Source organism: Poecilia reticulata, chromosome 3, assembly GCF_904066995.2.
Source record: "Poecilia reticulata chromosome 3, P_reticulata-male-v2, whole genome shotgun sequence".
In the NCBI taxonomy this organism is placed as follows: domain Eukaryota; kingdom Metazoa; phylum Chordata; class Actinopteri; order Cyprinodontiformes; family Poeciliidae; genus Poecilia; species Poecilia reticulata.
The window spans coordinates 18,822,454-18,846,254 of record NC_088832.1 but is presented as its reverse complement, the minus strand read 5'-3'; the positions used below and the strand labels follow the sequence as shown (position 1 = coordinate 18,846,254).

The window sequence follows — 23,801 nt, the reverse complement described above, 5'->3', positions numbered from 1 at the left end:
GAAGCCCGATCAATTACTGAGTGAATAGAAATGTACAAACTTTTCAGAAGTCTGAAATTTGTGGTTAAGGCATTATTTTATTTTTGATTGGTCTAATGTGATATTGAAATTTTCCAAGACACTAAATTTTGCAAGTCTTAATGATTAAAATGGCAAAAAAATAAAATAAAAGCTTGAAATATTTTACTCTTTTTATAAAATGTCAATTTCTCTTTCTGAGATGACTGGTAAGAAACGTTGCACTTTTCACTCACAATCCTAATTTCTTTAAATGTGCCAGTACTTTGAGTCACAAATTTGGGTTTAACACAGGTTAAATTGAAACTCATCTTGTTATTTTCCACAAGTTTAAGAAGTTGAAGGCGGGCGCTTCCCAATTGACCCAAAAAGGTGTAAGTAGAAGAAATGACAGACATCTGCCAGCTGCACGTTACACAGTGTGTCAGCCATTCCTCGCTTACTGGGTTATCTTCAATAAACTAACAGATCTTTCACAAACTGAGTCTCTGAAGCTGCAGGAACCAGAAGACCTGGTGTGAAACACATGTTAGAGCAGCGTATCCTCCAGTCTATGAAAGACTAGGTTTTGAATTAATGTCTGTGCAGTTTGAGCCCACTCTTCCCTTTGCTGGAGCCCACCGCCCCCCCTCCAGCCCAGCCCCATGCTCTGCACTGGGAGATGGGGTCTGGTAGCCAAGAATGGAGTGTTGGGACCAGAAAACCAGGCTGCATCTGATTGCTTCATTACAGACCCTTTCATTGACTTGGTTGCACTGAACTGATGAACTCAGGCAGTGGACAAGAGCACATAATGGGTAGAAATGAATTCTCATCACAGCCTTCTCAAGAGGCCACCGGTCCTGGCTTGAGCCAACAGAAACCATGACTGAATGAAGAGGAGGGATCTGTATTGGTGCCTATTCATGAGCAAGAGCCAGGACTGAGGCTGAGGGCATGATGGAGCGTTAGGATGTTGGATCAGTACACAGGGGAGGAACCACAAATCCACAGAGAGCCACATTATCGTAGGCAGGGTGTTTTAATGATTAGTTTAGTGATTAGTGTTTGCTTTCTCCTGGTAACTGACACCCCTGGCATAACATTTTCTCAATTGTTTACTCCAGCATTTCTCCAGAGACGGCCCTTTGCTAGTTAGAGGCCCTGCCTTTAGGCCTTAGAGGTGCAACAAAACGCCAACCAGCGAGATAAATAATTACATTTGTACCTTATCGGTACTCTCAGCCCAGCTCTCAAACTTTTGGCTAATGAGTGAGAAGAGTCTTCCGCAGCAAAGACAGTAAGAGCTCCTATTATATTAAAAGTAACTATAACAGCTGCACTAACAACAACATGCATATACAATAAAAATGCAAGATGTGGTAAAACATGGTACCAATTTAGCAGGAGGGCCAGGTCTCTGTAGGGAAGAGACTGTTAATTCCCTGACCATGCCTCTGAGAGGGTATGAACCTCACCACCCAGACCCACTTATTTCCATAAGTCTGTGCTCAGTCAGCATTAAACAGAGGAGAGGCTTGTACTGGAAGAGCTGGTGTCCTGTGAGTACTTATGATGCTCAAAACACCAGTGGTTCTGTGTGAAAGTTAACGTTACGTTAAATAATGTCGCTCTGTATCATCCTAATGTCCTGCGAATATGCAAGACTCAGAAATCCACTGACAGTAGAGTTAGCTGGCACCTTTCTGAGAGTGCGCTCTGCTCTGTCCTCTTTATGCCCGCTGCCACGGAGCCCCCACCCCAACATTCATACCTGTTCACTCAGCACAAATTGGATGCTGCAAAGCCATTTAATTGGCCTCTACTTCAGAATCCAAGGACATGTGAAACTGTCTAATATCTGCTCCCCTACAGAGCTGTTCTCAGCTGTATTTTTTTTTTTTTTACTTTTTTTTTTTTTATTTTTTTTTGTCGAGGTAAGGGTGTGTTTTAAAAGCTTTTGGACATCAGACAGTCTTAACACCCGAAAAGAAAAAAAAAATCATTTGACCTCAGTGATTGTCACTGGCTGAGGTTTTTCTCTTTTAGTACTGGGTAAAAGACACATGAGCAATATGAAACTCTACAAGTCACTTTGTTTCTTTTTTATTTCTAAAAGATGGTCTATGTGATGTCATCTTTTTTTTTCTTTCCTCCTTTCTTTCTGTCCTTCCTTCCTTTCCCCCTTCCTTGTTTTCTTCCTTCCTTCTTTTCCTTCCTTCCTTCCCTTCTGTCTCTCTTTCTTCCCTTCTCTCTTTCTTGTCTTGTCTTCTCCCTCTCTTGTGGCTGAGCCAAAGTTAACTGAGTAGCAATGTTTGACTGTAATCACTCCAAGGCTCCTTCTCTGGAGAGCAGCACAGCGGGCAGCACAGTTCCTTCCCTGTAGGAGGCTTCAGCTCACTTTCTCAGTCTTACAGCAAAGCAAAATTTGCTTGGATTCAATCACACCTGTTTAAACTTTGTAGCATTTTCTTATAGAATAATTCATCCGCTAATAATCAGCAATAGTCAACAGCAGTTGCAGGTAATCTCTGCTTGTTTTTAAAGACAAGTGCCGGACATTTTTGACATTCACGTAACTTTTTATTAGGCACTGCATTCCAGCATCTTCTTGTGTAACATTCCAGCCTCTAATTGTACCCTATGGTTTGCAAATAAAACTTAAAGATCTTTGTATAATTAAGAAGTAAACGGCCCAGGAATAATTGTGTGAAAGTAAATTACTATATATAAATAAAAGAGAAGCTAATCACATGAGATGTTTATTTTCACCTTTGCCAAAGGATCAAGGGCAAAACACTGTATCTCAGTGGACGTTTAGTTGTCATAAACTTATGCAACGATTTTGTATAACATTATGAACAGTTGCCTAATAGTGTGTTGGTCCAAAATAGCCCTGACCCAGTGTGGCATAGATTTCCCTGGACCTTTGAAGGTGCACTGTGGTATCTGGCGCCAGGATGTTAGAAGCAGATTTTCTTTTCTTTTCTTTTTTTCTTTTTTTTTAAAAGTCCTGTAAGTCGTGAGGTGGATTGAATTTGTTTATGTAGCATATCACACATATGCTTGATTGGATTGAGACCTGGGGAATTTGGAGTTTTTACGTTGACACCTTATACTCTGTTGTGCCTCTCAAGTCATTCTCGAAGCATTCCTCTCTTGTGGTCGGAGACATTATTCTGCTGAATGAGCCAAAGACATAACTGAGTACTTTCTATCAAAAGGCTTTGAAGGTCTTAAGCGGTGCTCAGGTCGGTGCTATTTAAAAACGAACCTCTGTAAGAATGACAGGAACCAAGGTTAACTAGCAGAACATTTTCCAAGGCATCACTTTGCCTACACTGGATTGGCTTCTTCCCATAAGTATATCCTGGTGCCAGCAGACCGGAAACCTCCTACAAGATCTACAGTTTTGTACGTACTGTGTCCATCAGAATGTTAATCACTATCTGTAAGTGATCACAAGGTTAAGCCTGATTGGTGCATGATCAGTGTCGCTGTTGTTTCCTTTAACTTCACAAATACACCGGGAGTCTCTGTGGATTTGAAGGTTTGAAGCTTTGACTTTTTTTTTTTTATCAGTCTTTTTGGATTGTGATGTTTTCTTAAATTCAATTAGTTTAATTGCATTTTCTATAACTGCACTGAAAAATGGCTCTTCATTTTGTGTTTATTTAAAGCGAAAGGCAGCCTGCCTGTTACACACTTATTGATAGCAGTATACAAGGTAGTTACTATTACTTTGCTGCTGAGAGTGAAAATAAGGATTTCCTGAATTAAAAGGATCCTCAGACGATAGCTCAGGCTAATTGTGTTGGATCTTGCATATATCTCTAGTTGTACATCGTTTGTAATGGCTAAATGCTGATCAGTTAGGAAGGCCTTTACAAGCCGTGTCCTGAGTGTGTGTTTTTGGGACTGCTCTGCTGCCAGAGAGTCTGATAGCTCTTGAATTATTTATTTATCAGGCTGCTGGACGGTAGTCACAGCGACCTGGGCCCCTTAGTGGCTGTCTGACGACATCTTTCCTCTGCACTGGCCATTAACGGACAGGGGAAGGGGTGCTAATGAGCAGGGGGCACTCTGTGCATAGGACCGAAGTTTTCTAACCTTCCAATTTTTTTTGTTTCTCTTGCACACCGACCCGCCATGGTGAATAAAGACGCAGCAAAGATTTGCAAAGATCTGAGTGCAGAACTTTTTAATTAGGTTAAAAAAAAAAAAAGAGGTTAGCCGAAGAAAAAGATTGGGGTGGAAAAGAAAGATAGAAACAACCAGCCGTTTTCCTATTAAGGCGAAATGTCAAGCGCAGTGGTGGAGCAATAGTCTGTGTGCATCCCTTTGTTGTCCTCCCTGACATTGAAGGCTAATTTTTCATGGTTATTTGAACTGGAAAATGAAAGAGAGGTTTGTGATTATTTCCTATAAATGACAACACAATCGCATTACGCTTCAGTACAAACACAGAGAGGATATTGCCTTTTCATATTTCATGTGAAAGTAATGGATGGTCTATGCAAAGAGGGGCAGAAAGAAAGACAAATGGTAAAAGAAAGCTCCCTATGTTTGATTTGTGTTAGAAATTGAATAGATGGAGGTGGAGTGAGCTTTAATTTTTTTTTCCTTTGCCCAATATGTGGTTGCTCTCTCAGGATGTTTTAAAGTGCCTCTGCAGTGTAATCATTGGATTTCTTTAGCAATTAGCTATGAGTAACCAGCCAGTTGCAACCGAGAAGAAAAGTTTCCCTCCACATCCACTACAGTCTCTGCAAGAAAAATTTATATCAACACTAAGGTATCCTCGTGTGCTTTCTCCATCCATAAATGTATAGCGGCATGATGTAACAAACAGAAATAAGTGTAATAAATGAATAAATAAAATGAAACACACCACACCTTTCTCCACCTTTCCTTTCTACTAACATAAAACATCTGAACTCAGCAAGCCGCTCGACCTTTGAGAGCAAACACGCATCAATGCTACCCTACATTTTAGATTTGAAATAAAATTGATTAGCAAAATTGGTATTCATAACCTTGTTGGATTCTGTTTTATCTCTGCGTACGCTTTCATAAACAAACAGACGGTCAAGCTCAGGGCTTTGGATGGAAACGGGGAGGCAACATGACCACAGAGGAGGATGGCAAGCCCGCCTACTCTTGGGAGGCAAGCTGAGAAATATGTTTGTGGACTTTAAGTTTACAAAGATTTGAAGAACTGAAAGGAGTGGGGTGTGGGGTCTTGTACCAGCAGGACTCATGTAAATAGGGCTCATGCGGGAGCTATAAGCCGGACTCTAAGCACGTGCAGCGGTAGGGGCTGCATACATCCCGCCATGGCAACATTGATTTTCTGAGCTAATACCACCACAGAACGGTCCACAGGCAGATGGAAGCACTACAAAGATATGCAAATGGTACATTCGATAAATCGACAGACAGAGATCTTTTTCAGACAGTTCACTGTACTGGTCTGCAGTGCCTAAAAGGAGAGATAAACAGATAAGTACCTGTTAATGGACACAGATATACACAAGTGTGCACACTCAGTGAAACATAGGGGGGACCTGCCTGCTACCTGAAAAAACTTGGATCAATGGGAGAAATTCATGTTAAGCAGTGGGGCTTCAGAAAAGCCCATGAAATAAGTGCTCGGACCATTCAGGATTATCTTTTCATATGAAAAGGTCTTTTTAATGTGTCGCGCCGCATTTTGTTATTTTCAAGGCTTTCCTCAAGAAAGCTTTTTGCTCTACAGCTTTGTATGGTAAAAAAAACAAAAACTGTGGGTATAGTCGCATTCAGTGCACTTATTAGTTAGATATGAAACAAAAGCTGCTGGGTGTATGTCATATATAATAGATGTGGGCTGTCTTGTTAAGCCCAGCAGGCTGTATGTGGCAGCGTCTCTGTGGAGAAAGGCTCTGAAGCTTACTATACCTGGTAATTAAAGAGATTTTGTGGCAAAAGCCAAACATCAGGAGAGATGAGCTATGAACAGAAGAGCTGTGACAGTTTCAGGTTATGTGATTTTTGTGTGTCCCTCTTCACCAAATGAAAAATCAATACATTTTCCGGGTTATACATATTCAGAATGTCCACCGTGCTTCCGCCCTGATGGAGAGCGGGGCCGGCGTGGTGGGGGCTGAGTCGGGAGCTGGGTGGGGGCGATGGGGGGCTAGAGTGTCCGCCTGTCATAACTGTACCATCGCATTTTCCAAGCCACTGGTGAATATTTCAGAGTTGATGTGATTGCCCTTCATGACAGCGGTGATGCCTTTTTTTTTTTTCATCTATCCCCTCTGCCCATGAACTGCTTGGCTCCTTTGAATAGTCACAAACAAAGTAAGGGGATTGTAGTTTGAGCTCGAGGAAAATGAAGAAAAAAAATGGCGCATTAACAAAAATAGGTTGATTTAAAAGCAGGCAGAAGTGGAAGACGATAAGCATAAATGCATGGTGAGACGGGGGGGTGCAGGATAGGGGGGAGCAGGGGGATGGCTTGCTGTACCGAGTAACTAAAGAGGCAGAGTGACTCTTTGTGCAGGACAATGTCCCTCAGGCGGAGTAGATAAAAGAGTATTGCCCAATGATGCTTTTGCCCCTTATCCAGGCTTTCAGCCTGCCATTCTATCAGGGAAAGGGGAAAAGTACAGCCTGTATCTTCCATTGTGGATGTAATATGTGTTAGTTTGCAGCCATCATCTTAGACATTTAACAAAGTCAGGGTTGTGTGTGTGTGTGTGTGTGTATGTGTGTGTGTGTGTGTGTGTGTGTGTTGTGTGTATCAGATGGAGCTGAAGAGTGAGCAGTCCTTGCATGCTCAGTCCCCGTCCACAGCCACATTAACCTAGATCCTCCTCTCCTTTATCACCCCGAGTAAAACACAAAGACAAAAGAATTGGAGCAGCTGCACTTTACTTTATTTGTAATGTTTCTAAACATGTCATTACTGCAATAAGTATTTCTAATTAGTTTCCCAAGAGGTAACACGTTAGGGAAAATATTTTTAATTGAATAAGTACCAAGAGCATAGAAAATGGTTAAATGAGCTGCAATGAGAGTGCTTTTTAAATCTTTTTTTATCTCCCATAACACGAAACAATATTGACTTTGAGATGTAAGGGGAATCAGAATGAGGACCTACAGGCTGGTGTGATGTGCATGTACCAAAAGATAAAGCAATGGCTCAAAAACACGCTTCCATTGCAGCATCTAAAGCTGTCTGTGATTAACTTGCTCTGTAAAGTTTTTTTTTTTTTTTTAATTATTAGCTGCCCTAACTCTTTACCCCTCCTCCACCTGCTGCACCTTCTCCTCCGCTGCTCTTGCGCCCTTTTTGTTCCTCCTGCCCTCAGCCCATTGGAGACACAAAGTATTCATTCACATTTGGATCCTGAGGTCAGAGCAGGGCCAGCAGGGAGAGGCCAGCAAGTCCCCCCCCCCCATAGACAGGTCAGGAATCTAACACGTAACTCTGACCAGCAGCGCCAAAGTAGCCTTGCTCGTCTTTCTTTTCAAAGACCGTGATGCTGTGTGGGAGAGCAGGGAGCGAGGGCATATGTGAGTGGAGCACAGAGACAAAATAGACATTCATTTTGCATGAGCCAAACTCCCTCACATTCGGTGCATTCATTTCCTGAGATATTACCACACTGGGTGCTTTAATTTGATGGAAGTACTGCTGCTTAGTTTTCAATTTTTCTACATATCAGTTTGAGTGTTTTGACAGCCATTTCAAATATATATGCATATATTCAGTGTGTCCGTTCTTAATTTTGTTTTTGTTTTTTTCGGCATAAGTAATGCAAGTGACAATTACTGTTTCTGATAATGTCACCTTACAGCTTATTAGATGTTCATGTGGAACACACATTTTGTCTTTGTTTTCTGACATGTTTTTCTCAGTGGTGGTTTTATGATTTGCACCTTGTGAAGACTCGAGGAGAGAGCTTCTAACTGTGTTGGTGAAGGTGGGGGGTATTAAAAGTTGGAAGGGTTTTGCTGTTTATTTTGCTTTAGAAGAGGGAGGAGTGTCCTGTGTACGGAGTGCAGAGGTGCTGATATGAGGAGCAGACAATGCATGAAAGCTCTCAGCATGGGTCCTGTGTCTCATTGTCCCATGGTACCCTCCTGTCACTTTCATTTTGCGCCCTCTAGTCCAGAGTCAGGCCAACTTTAATACATGGAAGGGGAGCACCGGGTGCTGGGGGAGGCTGAGGGGGATGCTTAAAAGACGAAGTAGGGGAGAAAGATGGAGTCTGTGAAGTGTGAAATAAGATTGCTTTTTATCCGACAGAACAGCGCTATGGAAAAGGAAGCTGTCCACCCTGGGATAAAGCATGGGGGGCAGAGGGGCGCGCACCTATCTGATTTACTGTACAACCCTGTGACACCTGGCTAAAACTGATGACAGCAGCTTTGATAATGATAATGAGAGTAATGAGGGCTTAGAGATGGAGCCACAGCCAGAAGGAGGCAGAACGCAACCTTCCTTCCAAGAACTCAGGAGCCCGGCAGAGGAAGAAGTTCAACTCATCCCTCACAGGGGTGATCCAGGGCACATGCATGTCAAACGGCAGCAGGCACTAGTGTTATTGTCTGAGAACCGAATATGCAGCAGAAAATAGTTTGAGGACCACGGGAGCCGTTTTCAGGTGGGACTGCAGTTCCGCACTTTTAAAAGGCAGTTACCATCATAGCGGTATATTCAGCTGAGGCCGCGGACGGAGGAGGAGCCTGACCCAGTGAAAGATATCCAGAGTGACTATTATTACTTGCTGCTGCTCTTCTCTACAGTCTGGGAAGGAATACTGGAAAGTGCAGTGGTTACCATCAATTATTTATTAGGCCGTTTGTGCTTGTCAGTCTGATTAGCATTAGTGTAATCACTGCTCTTCGGGGGGAAAAAGGAAGACTGCTCTCTCTCATCTGAAGGTAATCTTTCCATTTTCAGTGTCTCATCTTCACCGGACAGCTTTTGCATAGCATCTGCTTTTGTCATCTCCACATATTTCTTCCCGTTTTCCTTTCCCCATGTGTTTCTGTCTGATGCTGTTCGGCCCCTTCCCCCCGCACCTCATTAATGTGTGCGAGCAAGTTGCTCTCTCCCAGCTTGTATAGAGTGACACCTATGGGTTTGAGTAGGCCTTTGCAGTCACAGGCAAGGAAGAAAAACTCATGGGGAAAGGCTGCAAAGCGCCTGAATGATGTGTGTGTGTGTGTGTTTGTGTGTGCGCGCGTGTGCGTGTGTGTGTGTATGTGTGCGTGTGCGTATGTGTGTCTGTCTGGGATACGCTGGAACAGAGAGCCCATGAACTGTCCCCACTGAGTGACTGCCAGAGCAGGGCTGAAATTTATATGCTCAGAACAGATGAGTTTAATCTTTGTGTCGGCAATAGGCTTATTCAGCTTGCATGATTAGATTAATGGAACTGTTTCATATCATTGTATTAGAATGGTTAATGAAGACAATTAATTAGAAGACAACCTTCAGGCTATTGTCCTTTACATCTTTCAGATTTGGGTTAGAAATGGCCCACTGCCATAGCTTTGAGTGTTTCTCCTAATCTATTTCCAGAGTTAATCTGCAGCTGCAGTTTTAGTGTCTCTTCCATTTGCATCCTACTCTTAGGCCACTCGTGACCTTTCATTAATTAAAGTCGACCTAGCTTTAATCATTCTGTAATGCGGTTGTAGATGAGACAAGAAATGGGCAAAACCATTTGCCGCTTGGAGATGTGAAAGCGCTGCTGGAATCATACGTCTGCATTTCTGTATAAATTATGTATGGGGTTCTGTGTTGTGCAGGCTCAAATTGTCATGCATGTTGATTAAACATCTCGATAAAGCAGAATAAAAAAACATGATGGGGAAAGAAACGTATGCGTGCACATACGTGCAGGTAACGTGTTTGTGCTCGATTTTTGGGGGCGGGTACACGGAAGCTAAATAGCTTTAAAATGTAGGCTGCCTATCACGGTAATGTTTGAGAACAAAGTAAGTATTGATGTCTGGGTGGAGAATTAGTCTCACTACATGTGTCACATGGCAGGAAATGACACATTGCCCCATTTTTAAAGGTTGAAAAAATTTACCTGGGGATTATTTTGTAATCTAAGCACCTATGCAGCTGCACAGCATCCTAATTCTCACGCAGCCGTGGAGATTTATGCAGACGTGAGGTAGATGGGATTAAACGACCCTGCAGAAGATTTTGGGCTCGTTTAGAGAACATTTGGTGTTTTGGAATATTCTAGATAGAATTTAGATTTTTTTTACATTTAAAGAGTAAAAGAAAAAAAAATATGACTTAGATATGTATGTTCAAGTGGTCAGCCTTGCCTTTAAAAATGTTTATTTAAACAATGGATTGTCAGATTGGCTTTGGTGATATTTTACATCAAAATCCATACACTTCTCACTCCGCTCAGACAGCTGTTTCCTCCAACAGCTGTACTGGCAAGCAGGAAGCGCTTCCTAGTTTGTGGTTAGGAATATAAAAGGTGTTTCCTGCTCAATTATTGTATGGTTTTTTTGTTAATATTTTTTGTTACCTCTTTAAGCCTCCTTAAGCAGTGAAGCAGTTCTGTGAAAAGTTATGTTTCTTATTCCAGTATTGTTCTTGTAACCATTCATTTTTAAGCAACTGAAGATTTACCGTGGATTTTTTGTTTGTTTGTCTTAGGATGTATCTCAGTTATGACTCTGACTTTAATAAGCAGGTCTGTTGATGAGCAGGAGCATTCACTAATTGAGAGAAGTAATAGGGAGTGATGAGGGACAGCGTAATGTCATGAAAGCGGTTTTGGCTCATGATATTCCTGTAGTGTGCTCAAACTAGATGCGCGATGACTGCAGGGCTGAATACTTGACCAGGATATTTCAGTAGCTGTTGTACTTTTGTCAATATATCAATAGCTCATAGAGTAGAGACCGAGGCATGAAAGCATTTTCAAAAGAGCATTTAAGTACATTTGCTGAGAATTAGCTGACTTGTGTAATAACTGATAAAGCGTATCGACTGCGGCCTAGTTTACTGTTGTCAAATCAATGCTGTTGCATGCAAGTCTCTCTACTTTTAAACAAACTTAACAGGCAGAGGGGATGTTCACAGGGCACTGGAGGGAAATAAACATGATTGATGCGCTTTTTATTATCTGTTTTTGCTATCTTTTCCTCTGTGTGTTACTTACAAATGGAGTTATTGGATATCCATTGTTGGGACTTTGACGCACCTAAATGGCCCTGATATATCGAGCTAATGCTTTTAAGATGGTTACAGGGGATTTCTGACTTTGACTTGGCATAAAAATACATTGAATTGTTGGCCTGAAAGTTTTAAATATTTATGATTTTTTTAATAGTAGAATAACAGAAGAAAAACTGGGTTATTGGTATTGGTTAGTAATTTAGCAGATTGCAGCAAGGGACAGTAAAATGTGTGCAAGAGAACGGTGTGTGATAAAATGTCTATTTCTTGAAGGATGCAGTTATTTTTCCATCTACTAGAACTTGTGTCTTTTTTTTTTCCTTTTGCAGTTTTGTATCCCTACTAAATAAGAATAAAAAAAACATTCTTTCCTCTATGAATCAATATTTGTTTTCCTCTTCCCTCATGATTCAACTCTGATTTAATAATTCAAGTCTGACTAAATATTAGTGTTATCAGATACTGCAGCAATAGAAAGCAGATTCTGTCCTCTTTGTCTGCTAGCCTTGCAACTATGTGTCAGCAAATGTAATTGTTGCGAGCTCCTATAGAAAAAAAAAATGCTGCCGTCCCTTTAAGTGCTTCCACCAATTCTGATGGTGTGGTGATTTACATATTCCGGTCTCCCTCCCCCTTCAGGAGAGCTGAGCGAGGATGTGGAGGCTGCTAGTGAGACCACCACAGATCAGGAGGACCAAACCAAAGACAGAGAAAGTGGGGGGGAGAAGGAGCTCACCAAAGGGACAGGTAAGGCCATCCTTAATACACTTTTTTTTTTTTTTTTTTTCAGGGAGCACTATACACAGCTGCACGGCTGCAGCTCCTGAGAGATGCAAACGATTGGCCTTTTGTCCAACTAAATTAAACTTACTTTAATAAATTAAAAACAAAACGAAAACTTAAAATGATACTATTCAAATAAACAACACTGCACACTACAAATTACGTTAGGGACAATACAGATAGGGTAAGCAGCAGTATGTATATGTGATAAGTTGAGGTGTCATGTGACTCTTGTTTTGTTTTTGCTCAATAGATGAGCAGGGCCTGTGTGCAGACTCCCATGTGATCCTCATTCTCAACTTTGCGGCAAACAGGCTTAGACACCAGCAATACTGAATGCATAGGGTGTTTGTTTTAATACTGGGATTTCTATTTTTATGTTTATCTATTATGTTGTGTGTGTGTGTGTGTGTGTGTGTGTGTGTGTGTGTGTGGGTGTGTGTGTGTGTGTGTGTGTGTGTGTGTGTGTGTGTGTGTGTGTGTGTGTGTGTGTGTGTGTGTGTGTGTGTGCGCGCGGGGGTGTGTTTAGCAGGGGCCTGAGCTCAGGTTGAGGGGAGGGGTCTCTGGTCTGAATTTCTGATTAAGCTTGCTGCTTTTCACTCTTTGAATGTTAAACGCTTTCAGAAACCACATGAACATTTTTAAGGAGTTCTGTTATTAGTTTTAAACCACCCAACTTTAAATACTTTTGTCGAAATGCACGCAGAGATTTTCCGAGAACTTAGTCGCATGATAATATTTACATCATTTCAAATTTCATCAAGCAGCGCAGGGATGTGAAAGCTTTGGCATACTTGCAAGAAGTGTTTAAGTAACTAGAACACGTAATGGAGTCCCAATATTATGTTACCATTAGGGATGGGCAATTGTTTTGTTGTTCACTTGCTATTAGAATATAGAAATTGATGGTCCTTGCAAACCCCCCAAAGGCCTACAATCCGACATTATTGCTTGGATGGGTATTTCTGCAGAATTATTTTTTTCCACTGCCGATTCCCTAAGAGCATCAAATATTATAAGCTGTGATTAAATGCAATTAATACATATCATTTAATGGTACTTGCACTATCTAATGTGAATCATGTGCTAATAAAGCCTATTTGTTAATGAGTATATTTTTTTATTTATTTATTAATTGTGCTTATGATGCTCTGACTACATGCAGAGACAGATGACATTTTGAATACTTTTTTATCATTGTTTTTATTATTGCAACTAATAATAACATTTTAAGTTTATTTTGCTAGCTCATAGTTGTTATGATTCTCCACTAAGACAATGTAATCTTTTAAACATGCCTGCAGCTGTACACACACATTTTTTCATGATTTAATATGTTAAAACAAATGTTAGCAAACTGAATGTAGCTGTAATATTGTTTGGAGCAAGAATAAAAAAATAAAAAAATAGAACAAAAAAAAAGTTTTTCTACAAATTGACAGAGGCATGAAAACAATGAAACGCCAGTAAATGAGAAGCAAGTTCACTTCAATTCAAAATGAGGTTCTTTCCCATTACATACCATGCATGTGAATCAGAGCATCAAAGTGCATCAAGCTCCAAAAGCTTAATTTATTTACTGATTGCCTTGCTTTTCTTTGTCTTTTTTTAACATAGGAAAATTGAACCTTGTTGCAGTTCTCTCTTCTCAGCTCAGCTAAACCTCAACGGCTGTAACACCAAAAACAAAGCTGCGAGTTTAGACGTCTAGCATACCATAGAGAGGGTGCTTGATTTTAATGACTCTGAACAGCATCAGGCCCAGATAAAGATGCTCTTCACTTGTCTAACTTCTTGCGTCTAACTTCCCTTGTCTAACTGTGAGGTGTTTTGATTTACACGAGTCAGGTTAAAAGCTGCAAAATAATCCGCACCTTTTGCATACCAAAGTTTTTATAAAGTACAGATTAGAAAAAAAAAAAAAAACTTCATCACAGTGTTTGAAGCCTTGCCTTTGTAAAACATCTTTGATATTTGAACTTCTATTTTAAATGAGGCTGAGTTGTTTGTGCTCTTTGAAAGGGCGACACTCCTCTTTGATGGAAGAAATAATGATATGCATGCCTGACTGAATATGGCTAAAAGTATGTTTTAGCACATCAAAATAAAGCACTTTAAAAAGCATTAAAATGAGCTGGCCGATTAATAATTCACTCATACCTGTGGTGCACAGGAAGACGACTCCTTGCATTAGGATTCCTCCTTTTTGAAAGGCGTGCAATTTGATACAAGCATATTCAGTTCCTTTCCTCCTCTGTCAGTCACTAATCAGCAAATAAGAGTGTTTCTGTGTTTTCACAAAAGAAATATGTGCTTGCATATGAAAAATTTACAGCTTCCCCGCAGCTTATTAGAAACGCTTAGTTAAAAATAGCATTGCATTAGGGAACCAGGTCTGAGGTTCTGTTTGATGTCAGTGGAAAGGAAGGTGGGTGGGTAGGATGGTGTAGTGGGTTCAAGGCTGTGTTGGGAAAAAGTAGACAGCTGGAGTTTAATAGGAAGGGCTCTTTTTTATGTACTTCCTGCATATTTAGAAATACAATACCAATTCAGAAGAAAATGCAGAAAACCTGTCTTGTTGGAGCGACACCTCACAATGCATTTGGTGAGCAGAGGAGCACTTGTTTGAGCTGTTGATTATCAGCTAATGCTGCATAGGACGTTACAACACGGCTGATCTGTTATCAATCAGAAAAGGTGTTCAGTCTCCTAACGTCCAACCCAGAGCTCTTGAATTCTGAAATTCATCATTAGAACGAGTGAAGTACTTCTTCTCATCGTTGTCATGTTGCTGTTGGAACGGAGCGAAACATTGTTCCCGTTACAAATGACAGCCACTGTCAGATAGACAGCATTAGTGAACACAAGGGGGAGGTGGGGCGGAAGCTTCCTCCTTTTTTAAAGCCACTGTCAATCTTATTTTCTCTTTCTTGTTGCACAGCTCCTCAGTATTCATTAAAATCATTTAGAGGTACATCAGAAGTCTTTGTAAAATGCATATGTATTTGGCCTGTCATCTCTTGAAAGATGCCTTCATTATTCCATAGCTTTTTATTTGTAGGCAGGGACAAAACACGTTTGCGCGTGTAAAGGCACGCAATGTATTTAGCTGTCTTTTGCTTAAGAAACACTGTATGTTGTGCAACTTTTGAATTATCATAATTGCATTCAGACTCGGATAGAAAAAAAATGTAAATTCAAAAATAATCTGAAATGGCATGTGAACGCTAGCTACAGCTGCCACTGAAGGGTCATCTTAAATGATATGCATAAAATATGTATAAATTGATAACACTCCCATTTTTTCCCCTTGCCTGTTCCTCTCCGAGTGGAGAATCTACGGATTAAGGCATACGATCAGGATCCTTACCTTTATTAAAGCAGGTGATGTATTTCTGCAGCACTTGCATGAATCCATAAGAATGCAGCTGGAAGTGAAGCAGGCTGGAAGTCAGTGTGGGTTGGAGAAGAAGGTGATGAGAGCTTGAAGTGATAGAGGGGGGGGAGGAGGGGATGGAAATTGTTAAAACACCTAGAGGCTCGGACAAGTTGTGATCTGAGATATTTAGCATAAACGGTATGGCGAAGGTTTTTACTAAACGGTATGGCCGAGATGAGGAGTTGCATTAAAAGAGGACGAGTGTAGCTTCTCTAAAAAGTATACCGTCTCAGTTCTGGGCTTTAGTGGAAGTTGATAAATAATTCCTCCTTGCACCTTCCCCTATATTCAATTTACACAAGCTAGAACAAGGTGGTGGAGGCAAAGGGTGAAAAATTATATTTCTGTGTGGGTCATCCACACTCTGTGAACTGTAACACCTCAGGGAGCAGACAGACTTATAAGTAGGCTAAAATAAATGGTTAGAAATGGTTAACATGGGCTGAACAATAAATAAACTGTTTAGTTTATTATTTTTACATTGCTTGTAAAACAATGCACAGCTTTAAGACAATTTAAAATATTTTTATCTGCCTAATTAAAATGAATGTGTCATTTTGCAACTTCACACACAAAAGCTGGAGAATTTATTTTCTAACTTGCATTTTTATTTTATTTAATTTTATTTTTTTACTCTTAAGCTATTAGGGATATGTGTGTTTTGACACAGTGATGTCTTGCACCAATTAAATGTGACACAGGTTCTAATTCAATCTGCTCTTGGCTGGACTATACAGTATTTACACAACCTGTACATAAATATTTATGCCCTTTGCTGAATTCATCAGAATTCATTGTGCCACGTCTAACCACACCTCATTCAGAACAATTGGAATCAGAATCAAATGTTATTCAAAACACTGAATTTAGCGTTTCTTTGTTTTTGTTTTCTTCCTGTCACAAAGATATTTATTTATTTAATGTACATTCCCAAACTGATGTTTGAGCTGTTTGTATTACTGCAGTTTTTGGTTTACTTTTCTTCCTTTTTTTTTTTTTAATTCACACAGATGTGACCAGAAAAACCTCCAAATTATTGTCAGCTAAATTTTGACATTAAAGCTGAATGGTTGTCTGATTGAAGACTGAGCAGCTGCAGTGCACGTGCTTACAATATACAGCCTGAGTGCGTGTGTGTGTGTGTGCGTGTGTGTGGGTGTGTGTGTGGGTGTGTGTGTGTGTGTGTTTCTGGCTCCATATCCACCTGCTGTTTGGGTCAATGTGCTTCAGTGAGCACATGTGCACATTCAGGTGCTCTGTGGGTAGGAGAAGCAGATGTGCTTTACAAGTTGCGGCGGCTGCATGTAATCTGGATAATGAAGCTGATGATTAGCATCCCCTAGACGCAACACGGTGGCATTGCAGCCCGCTCATTTTTTTATTTTTTTTATTCCGTTCTGTTTTGTGCTGCTAGCCTTTTGGCTGGGCATATTCAGAAACACACAAATCAAATGATTCGAATTGCTCTCTGCCTAACATTGCGCATATGCAGATTTTATTTGAGCACCGTTGAAGTTGAAATTGCACAGCTCAACTCGGTTATAATTCAATTATTCAGGTTTAGAATGGCCACTTGTGGGTCATTCAGCATAGTGGTGTTTTGTTATTGCTAAGGTCCTCAGTGGTGTAGGAACCTGGGAGATGGAGCAGTGGAAATGTTTGCATAATCATGTCACGTCCTTCCAGTGTTTGTCATCCCTTAAATTATAATTCCTTTTGTCTTTGAAGATAATAGGCCATAAATTGTCCTTGTTTGTTCGCCACCTCCCTGAAAGCTCAGTGTTTACGAGTCTTCCACAGGGTTTCTAACATTCAGAGCTGTGTCCTGCTAAGGCAAAGCACTTCTTCTTCTATTATACTTCGAAGCCTACGAATTAGTACAAATTTGTATCCTCCTAAAAATTGTCTCCATATCTGAACATTTTAGCTTCCTCATAACTTACAGAATTTAGTTTTTTGCTCTTTGCAAAATAAAAATGTGTGCATTTTTGCTTCCACATCCCTAGTTGAAATCTGCTCTGTTGGATCTTGCTGCATAGTAATTACCACAGAAATAAAAGACGAAATGGAGCACTGCCCTTTATTACTTTGGGCTCCGACTCAGGCCGCAGATTAAAAACCCGGTTAGAAGTGGAGAGGGAGGGTGGGGATGGGGGGGTGGAGAGAAAAGGCAATATTGTTAACATAGCAAAGACAGAAAATGACTTGTAGCACTCTGGGAGTTGGATCATCTCCATATTAATAGCCAACTCGCCATGGGAATAGAGGTGAGGATTTCATGCAGCGCGAGAAGCTGAAGGGCGTTGCAGGGTCTCGGCGCTTTGAAGGTGAAAGGTTTCAGCAGGAATGCTTCTCAGAGCATCCTGGAGTCCCAACATGAACAGGTTAAACTTTCTCTCTACGACATGGCATGGACAGGATGTATGATGATGTTAGCAACATAGGCCTGAACCTGCCAGGGCATGAAATTGTAATCAAGCAACAGAAGCTGCAGAAAAGACGTCCACCTTATCTCAGCTGCTGGAGATGCTATTCAAAATACCAGCCACGTTTTTTTTCCATTTAATACCGCTTGGTATGCTGTTTATTTTTATTTCTACAATATGGATAACCTGTCAAAAAAGACGTATGTTAGCGGGCAAGAGTGATTTTGCACTCATGGAAGATTTCAATGGTAGATGACCTATTGTGGTTAATCCAGCCTCTGCTGTGTCAGTCACTCTGTCCAGCAGCCATCTTTTTTTCCACTTGAAAGCACAACAAGGCAGCAAGGATTTGCTCCAGAGACCGGCGCAGAACGCTGGCAGCCCCCTTTGCTGCTTGACTAATACAGTCCAGCTACGGAAGAGAGACAAGGTGCCAAAGACCAATTCACTTACGGGACTCGACAGCAGAAAAGCCTCTGGTTTACGGAAAAGGGGCATGAATTAATAATCACCTTATTGGCTTGCAGTTTTATTTTTTTCTTTTCTCCTGCTCTGTGTGCCCTGCTGGTGCTCACATACAATCGCCATCCTTTGCATTCGACAGAAGATGTTTATTGCAGTTGAACGCTCTCTGTCTAGCGAAGGTGCAAAAAAAGGCATTAAAAAGAATGTCTGACAAACATTAAGGTTTAATGCACATTGACTTTTATGGTGACTGTACAGGCTTTGCAAGACTGAGTTTTAATTGATGAATGTCTTGTAGATTTATATACGTTCCTAATAAATATTACTCCTAATCAGCGATTCATTGGTGAAATCGGAGAAAAATTTAAGAGCCCTTCATCTTCTTTCTTTAAACATTTTTGTTAGCCTTTCTTCCTTGTATCTGAATCCACATGCCACCTTTTCTGATTGTATTTAAGTTTAAAAATTGGTCCTTACATCAGACACTATAGATAAAAGAAGGTACGTAAATAAAATTAAAATGTTATTTTTGTTCTTTATAACCAGAAAGTATGACTACTTGTTAGTAGTTGATATTTAAAGCATTTTATTCCTGTTTGTTGTAATCACTGCCCCTGTGGTAGTCCTCTGCACAATTTTAGTCATTGTTTTTGAGCCAACTTTGTGTCATTTTCAGACATAAATGAGGAAATAAACCTAAACTGAAATTGTTTTGATTTGATTGCAGCTCTGGGTTTTGCAGTGTTTCAGAAATTCCTTTTCATTGCCAATGACAAAAAAAAAAAAAAAAAACAACAACTATGGAAACAGTAGTTATACATTAGTCACGGGCTGCTGATGATAGCGCTGCTCTGTTCCTTAGAGAAGCAATGGATCAGATTTATGAAGTCCTAATTAGCCATGACAGAGAGACTGCACCAGAGAAAGGCCTGTGTAGCTCCTCACCTCACACGCCTTCCCTCTCACCTACACTTAAGCATGAAGCACCTCATCCAGAAAACACGGGTTTTAACAGCTTTCAGTACAAAAACAGCCACTTGTTGCACCTCTGGTGCTAATTGAGCAGCTCTGGAAGTATAATTGTTATGCTCATTCTCTTAATCATGAGGCTGAGAGGAGGTATGATGCTTTCCTTACTGTACTTGTAGCTGTACATTTATGTTTTTACCCTTCTGAAGTTACCAACTCAACCCTCACTAAAAAACGTAAATACACACATTAATCATTTATCAGTTTCTATATTTGCTTCTGTTTTAATTCTTTTTATGTTGCAAGGAGTGAAGGCATCCTTCCTTACTTTGTGGGTGTTGATGTTAATTATAGTCAAGGAGCTGCTTGTTGAAATAATGAGCTGCTGAAGGTGAGAGGAAAAGGCTCTGTGCAGATTGCAAACTCAAAAACACTTTTTTTTATTTTTTTATTTTTTTTAAGTATGATCCATGACCATATAAAAACAATTCACCTAAACTGGAATCTGGATCCCAAACCTAGAATGACTAAAGTTCTCTAAAACAGGACCAGAGTTGACTATTTTCTTGATCTAACAAGAGAACTTTAGGCAGAAGAAAGAGTGGACTGGAGCAGAGTTGGAGGACGAATTGGTGAGCACAGTGCCATGACTGAAAGGTTAATGTCAACGAATGGGAGGTTCTTTTTGTTTAACATTTCCTTTGTTTATTGGTGGATGTGTTTAATAGGATTGAGTGTGACTGCACCCTAATAGGGTCTCCATGGCTGATCTCAGTGTCTCTGGGAGATCTTACAGACTCCTCTGTCCTAAGCCAGGTCTCCCACTGGGTAATCACCTCAACTGCCCTCATCCTGATTGGAGCTGACATTTTAATGTCTGGAGTAGCAGTGTGGTCAGCCCTGTTTAACCTGACCACCCCCCCATTGCCATACCACCCCTCCCTTACCGGTGGCCTCTGTTCTCAATTTGCCCCTTAAGAACTGTACAAATCAGGCCAAATTTAACTCTTTATAGGGCTGTTAGGGGTTTGTGAGACAACTCCTTAAGTTTCACAATAAACACTTTCCACTGCAGCTCCTGCTGCAGTTTCCCTTCACAGATTCTCTGTGGCGTTAGCTTTTCAGTTAGCACATGCTTAGCTGTTCCACTAAAGTTACACCTCTACAGTGCCAACTGTTGGTTGTCCTTTTCAGTTTTTTTAAGTGGAGTACGTTTAAAGCCTTGCTTTGCAGAGGAAGAATAATATATAAAAAAAGAAAAACACATTATTTTGGCTATTTCAGCATTGTTTACATTTAAATGGGTCTGCAATCTGATTTAATGTGTGAGCCAGTGAAACACTTGAAATCTCTTTAGAGAATGGAAAAGACTGACACACACACTGACAATCATTGTGGTCTTTCTATTTTCTTGCAAAAAGTTGTTGATTAATATGCTTGCATATGACTAATCTAGAGCTTGCTGTGTGTTTTATTTGAGTCTTAAATGTACATTAAAAGGTTCTAGCATGTTTGTATGAAACTTTTCTTTGATTACTAAAGATTTGCTTCATGACACCTTTTACATACATTTTAAGAAACAAACCCCAGCTATTGGTCAAGTCTCACATGATCTGAATGAGAGACTGTCATCAACAGATTTTGTTATTGTTTGTTTGATGTTGTTTGATATCACTTTAGACCAATCAAAACAGGAGTTTTAAGCACAAATGTCGGGCTTCTGAAAAGTGTGCACATATCTATTCACTCAGTATTTGGTTTGGCCTCCTCTTGCATAAATCTCCACATCAGTATGCCACAGCTTACAGGTGATCATACTGTGGCACTGCGTAGGTGCAATAGAAACCCAGATTGCTTCTTTCATAGCTGCCTTCAGGTCATCTGCCTTGTTGGGTCTGGTGTCTCTCATCGTTATCTTAACAACAGCTCATAGATCTTCTATGGAGTTCAGGTCAGCAGAGTTTGCTGGTCAATCAAGAATAGGAATGGTCACTGAACCAGCTACTACCTGTGGCAGTGTGGGCAGATGCCCACACTGCCACCTGCCCAGTGGCACCTGCCCACACTGCCACAGGTACTGATTGTGTAGCCTACTGACCCAGAGTGAGAGACTGTTTAATGGCTCAGGGAACCTTTGCAGGTGTTTTGACTTAAGTCTTGCTGGAAAATAAAATCAGCATCTTCATACAGCTTGTAATCAGAGGTGAGCATAGTGCTCCAGAATTTCCTGGTAGACGGCTACATTGACTGTAGACTTCAGAAAGCATAATGGAGCAACACCAGATGATGTGGCACCAAAAACCATCACTGACTGTGGAAACTTCATACTGGACTTCAAGCAACATGGTTTCTGTGCCTCTCTACTCTTCCTTCAGACCCTGCAACCTTAATTTCCAAATGAAATTCAGAATTTACTTTAATTTAGAAAAAGAACAATGGACCATTTCGTAACAGTCCAGTTCCTTTGCCTATGTGAGATCCCTCTGATGTCGTCACTGGTTTAGTAGTGGCTTGACACAGGGAATGTGACACCTGTAGCCCATGTCTAGTGTATGCCTGTGTGTGGTGGCTCTTCTGGTAAGGATTTCTCTTGACAATCCTCTTAAGGCTGCTGTTCTTCCTGCTGCTGGTGCACCATTTTTCACCACACTTCTTTTTTCTACTCAATTTACTGTTAATATTCTACAGACCAGCTTCTTCAGCAATGACCTTTCGTGACTTAACCTACCTGTGAAGGGTGTCGATGACTGTCTCCTGGACGTTTGTCAAGTCAGCTTTCTTCCCAATGATTGTGTAGCCTACTGACCCAGAGTGAGAGACTGTTTAATGGCTCAGGGAACCTTTGCAGGTGTTTTGACTTAATTAGCTGATTAAAATATGACACCATCAATTCCCATTAATGACCTTTTTCACAGTATTCTAGTTTTCTGAAAAACTGAATTTTGGGCTTTCATTATATGTAAGCCATAATCGTCAATGTTACAAGAGATAGATGACGAGTTTCACTTTTTGAGATGACTGGCGTGAAATATTTTTACTTTATTGCTACATCTTGTTTATTTGAGATGTACTAGTACAAACACAAACCATTTGTTTCGTTCATTTATTTTTTTAGTTCATAATCTTTAGTTATACACTGGAGTTTTAGTAAAACATGATTTTGGATTATCAAGAGATGCCTTTTCAAGCCGCCACACACTATATGATGCAATTTGATTCAGATGTTATGGAATAAATATTGTGAATAAATGTATTAGAAACATTACAAACAAAAAGAACTGTCCTACGTATATTAATTAATTCATATTAATGTTCCCAGTATTGCTAGTATGTCTATATGTAATGCTAAGAAGAGGTACAAGTTCTTAGAGATTTTTCAAGACTCCTTAAACAGTGAGTACGCCTAAGAAATGAAATTGGATCACTTCACGTCTTGCTGTAAGATGTATATAGTGAGGGACAATGTAAGAGATAAAAGCAGCAATTATTGTGCAGCAATTTTCCATATGACAAAATATCAAACAAATGTACAGAGAGGCAAGTCGCATCTTGGTGCATAAATGTTGACAGAGATCTCTGCCCCTCTGCAAAACATGAGATCATCTATTGGTCAAAACCAAAGTAAGAATCTCATATGATGTGACATTTTGTAATGACGTGAAACCTAAATTTTGTGCTATGGTGTTGTTTTGATATCACAACTCAAGACTCAAATGGCCCATCAGTTGGCATTGGTAGTGTTTTCCATAACAGTTTGTTATTGATAATAATTTTCTTGCCCAATTCCCATTAAATGCACTTAAATCACATCTGAGAAAGACATCCAAAGGCTCTTTATTCTCACTGTTATTGATCTGTTACCAAGCTGCCAGGTTCTCAAATTGTCCTAACATATCTGTTGTATCCCTCTTAGTCCTTTGGTTTATGTGTTTGTTTCTATTTGAATATTTTCAGGTGCGTCTGGCCACTTGGAACGGCACCAGTCGGATTCTCCTCTTCCCTCCAAAAGGCCCTCTTCCCGCTCGGAGGTCTCTGACAGCCCGCTTTCCTTGAAGCGTCCCAGGACAGCTGAAAAGGGAACTGCGGAGCAGGTCGGCATTAAAAAAACAAAAAAACCCACAGATTTTAAATTATTATTTTTTAATATATTGACAGCCTATGATGTTTTTAAAAAGTCTATTTTCCTTTGAATTAAGGGCATCTAGCTAAAGGTTATCTCGTCATTAATTACCGAGACATCATTAAAAGTCTCAAGCTTGTGAATCAGTTCAATATAAACCTCTGCAAGTAATTCTCAGTGCCGAGCTTTTTTATGTTATGCAGATTTTCTTCTTTTAGATCTACTCAAAATTAATTTAGCAAATCTGCTAGGCCAGCACTGCTAATTGTGCACAAGCTGGAAAATCAATATAGTATTTGACAGATGAGACCACTTTCAAGTGGGTGCCAACTGCCAAGACTCGGCATTGCTCACTTTTCCACGTGTCTGGGTGTGATCAGAGCGGTCTGC

At 40.4% G+C, this 23,801-nt stretch overlaps 1 protein-coding gene across 4 annotated transcripts in view; it reads left to right on the top strand.

Annotated features, from left to right (window-relative positions):
- zfhx3b (zinc finger homeobox 3b) overlaps nt 1-23,801 on the top strand; it is a 312,657-nt gene that overhangs the window by 272,187 nt on the left and 16,669 nt on the right. For all 4 annotated transcript variants that reach the window (XM_017303941.2, XM_017303940.2, XM_008405336.3 and 1 more), the window contains 2 exons: nt 11,849-11,956; nt 23,246-23,382. In XM_017303941.2, the coding sequence (XP_017159430.2) occupies nt 11,849-11,956; nt 23,246-23,382 (245 nt within the window). The remainder of the gene's footprint in view (nt 1-11,848; nt 11,957-23,245; nt 23,383-23,801) is intronic.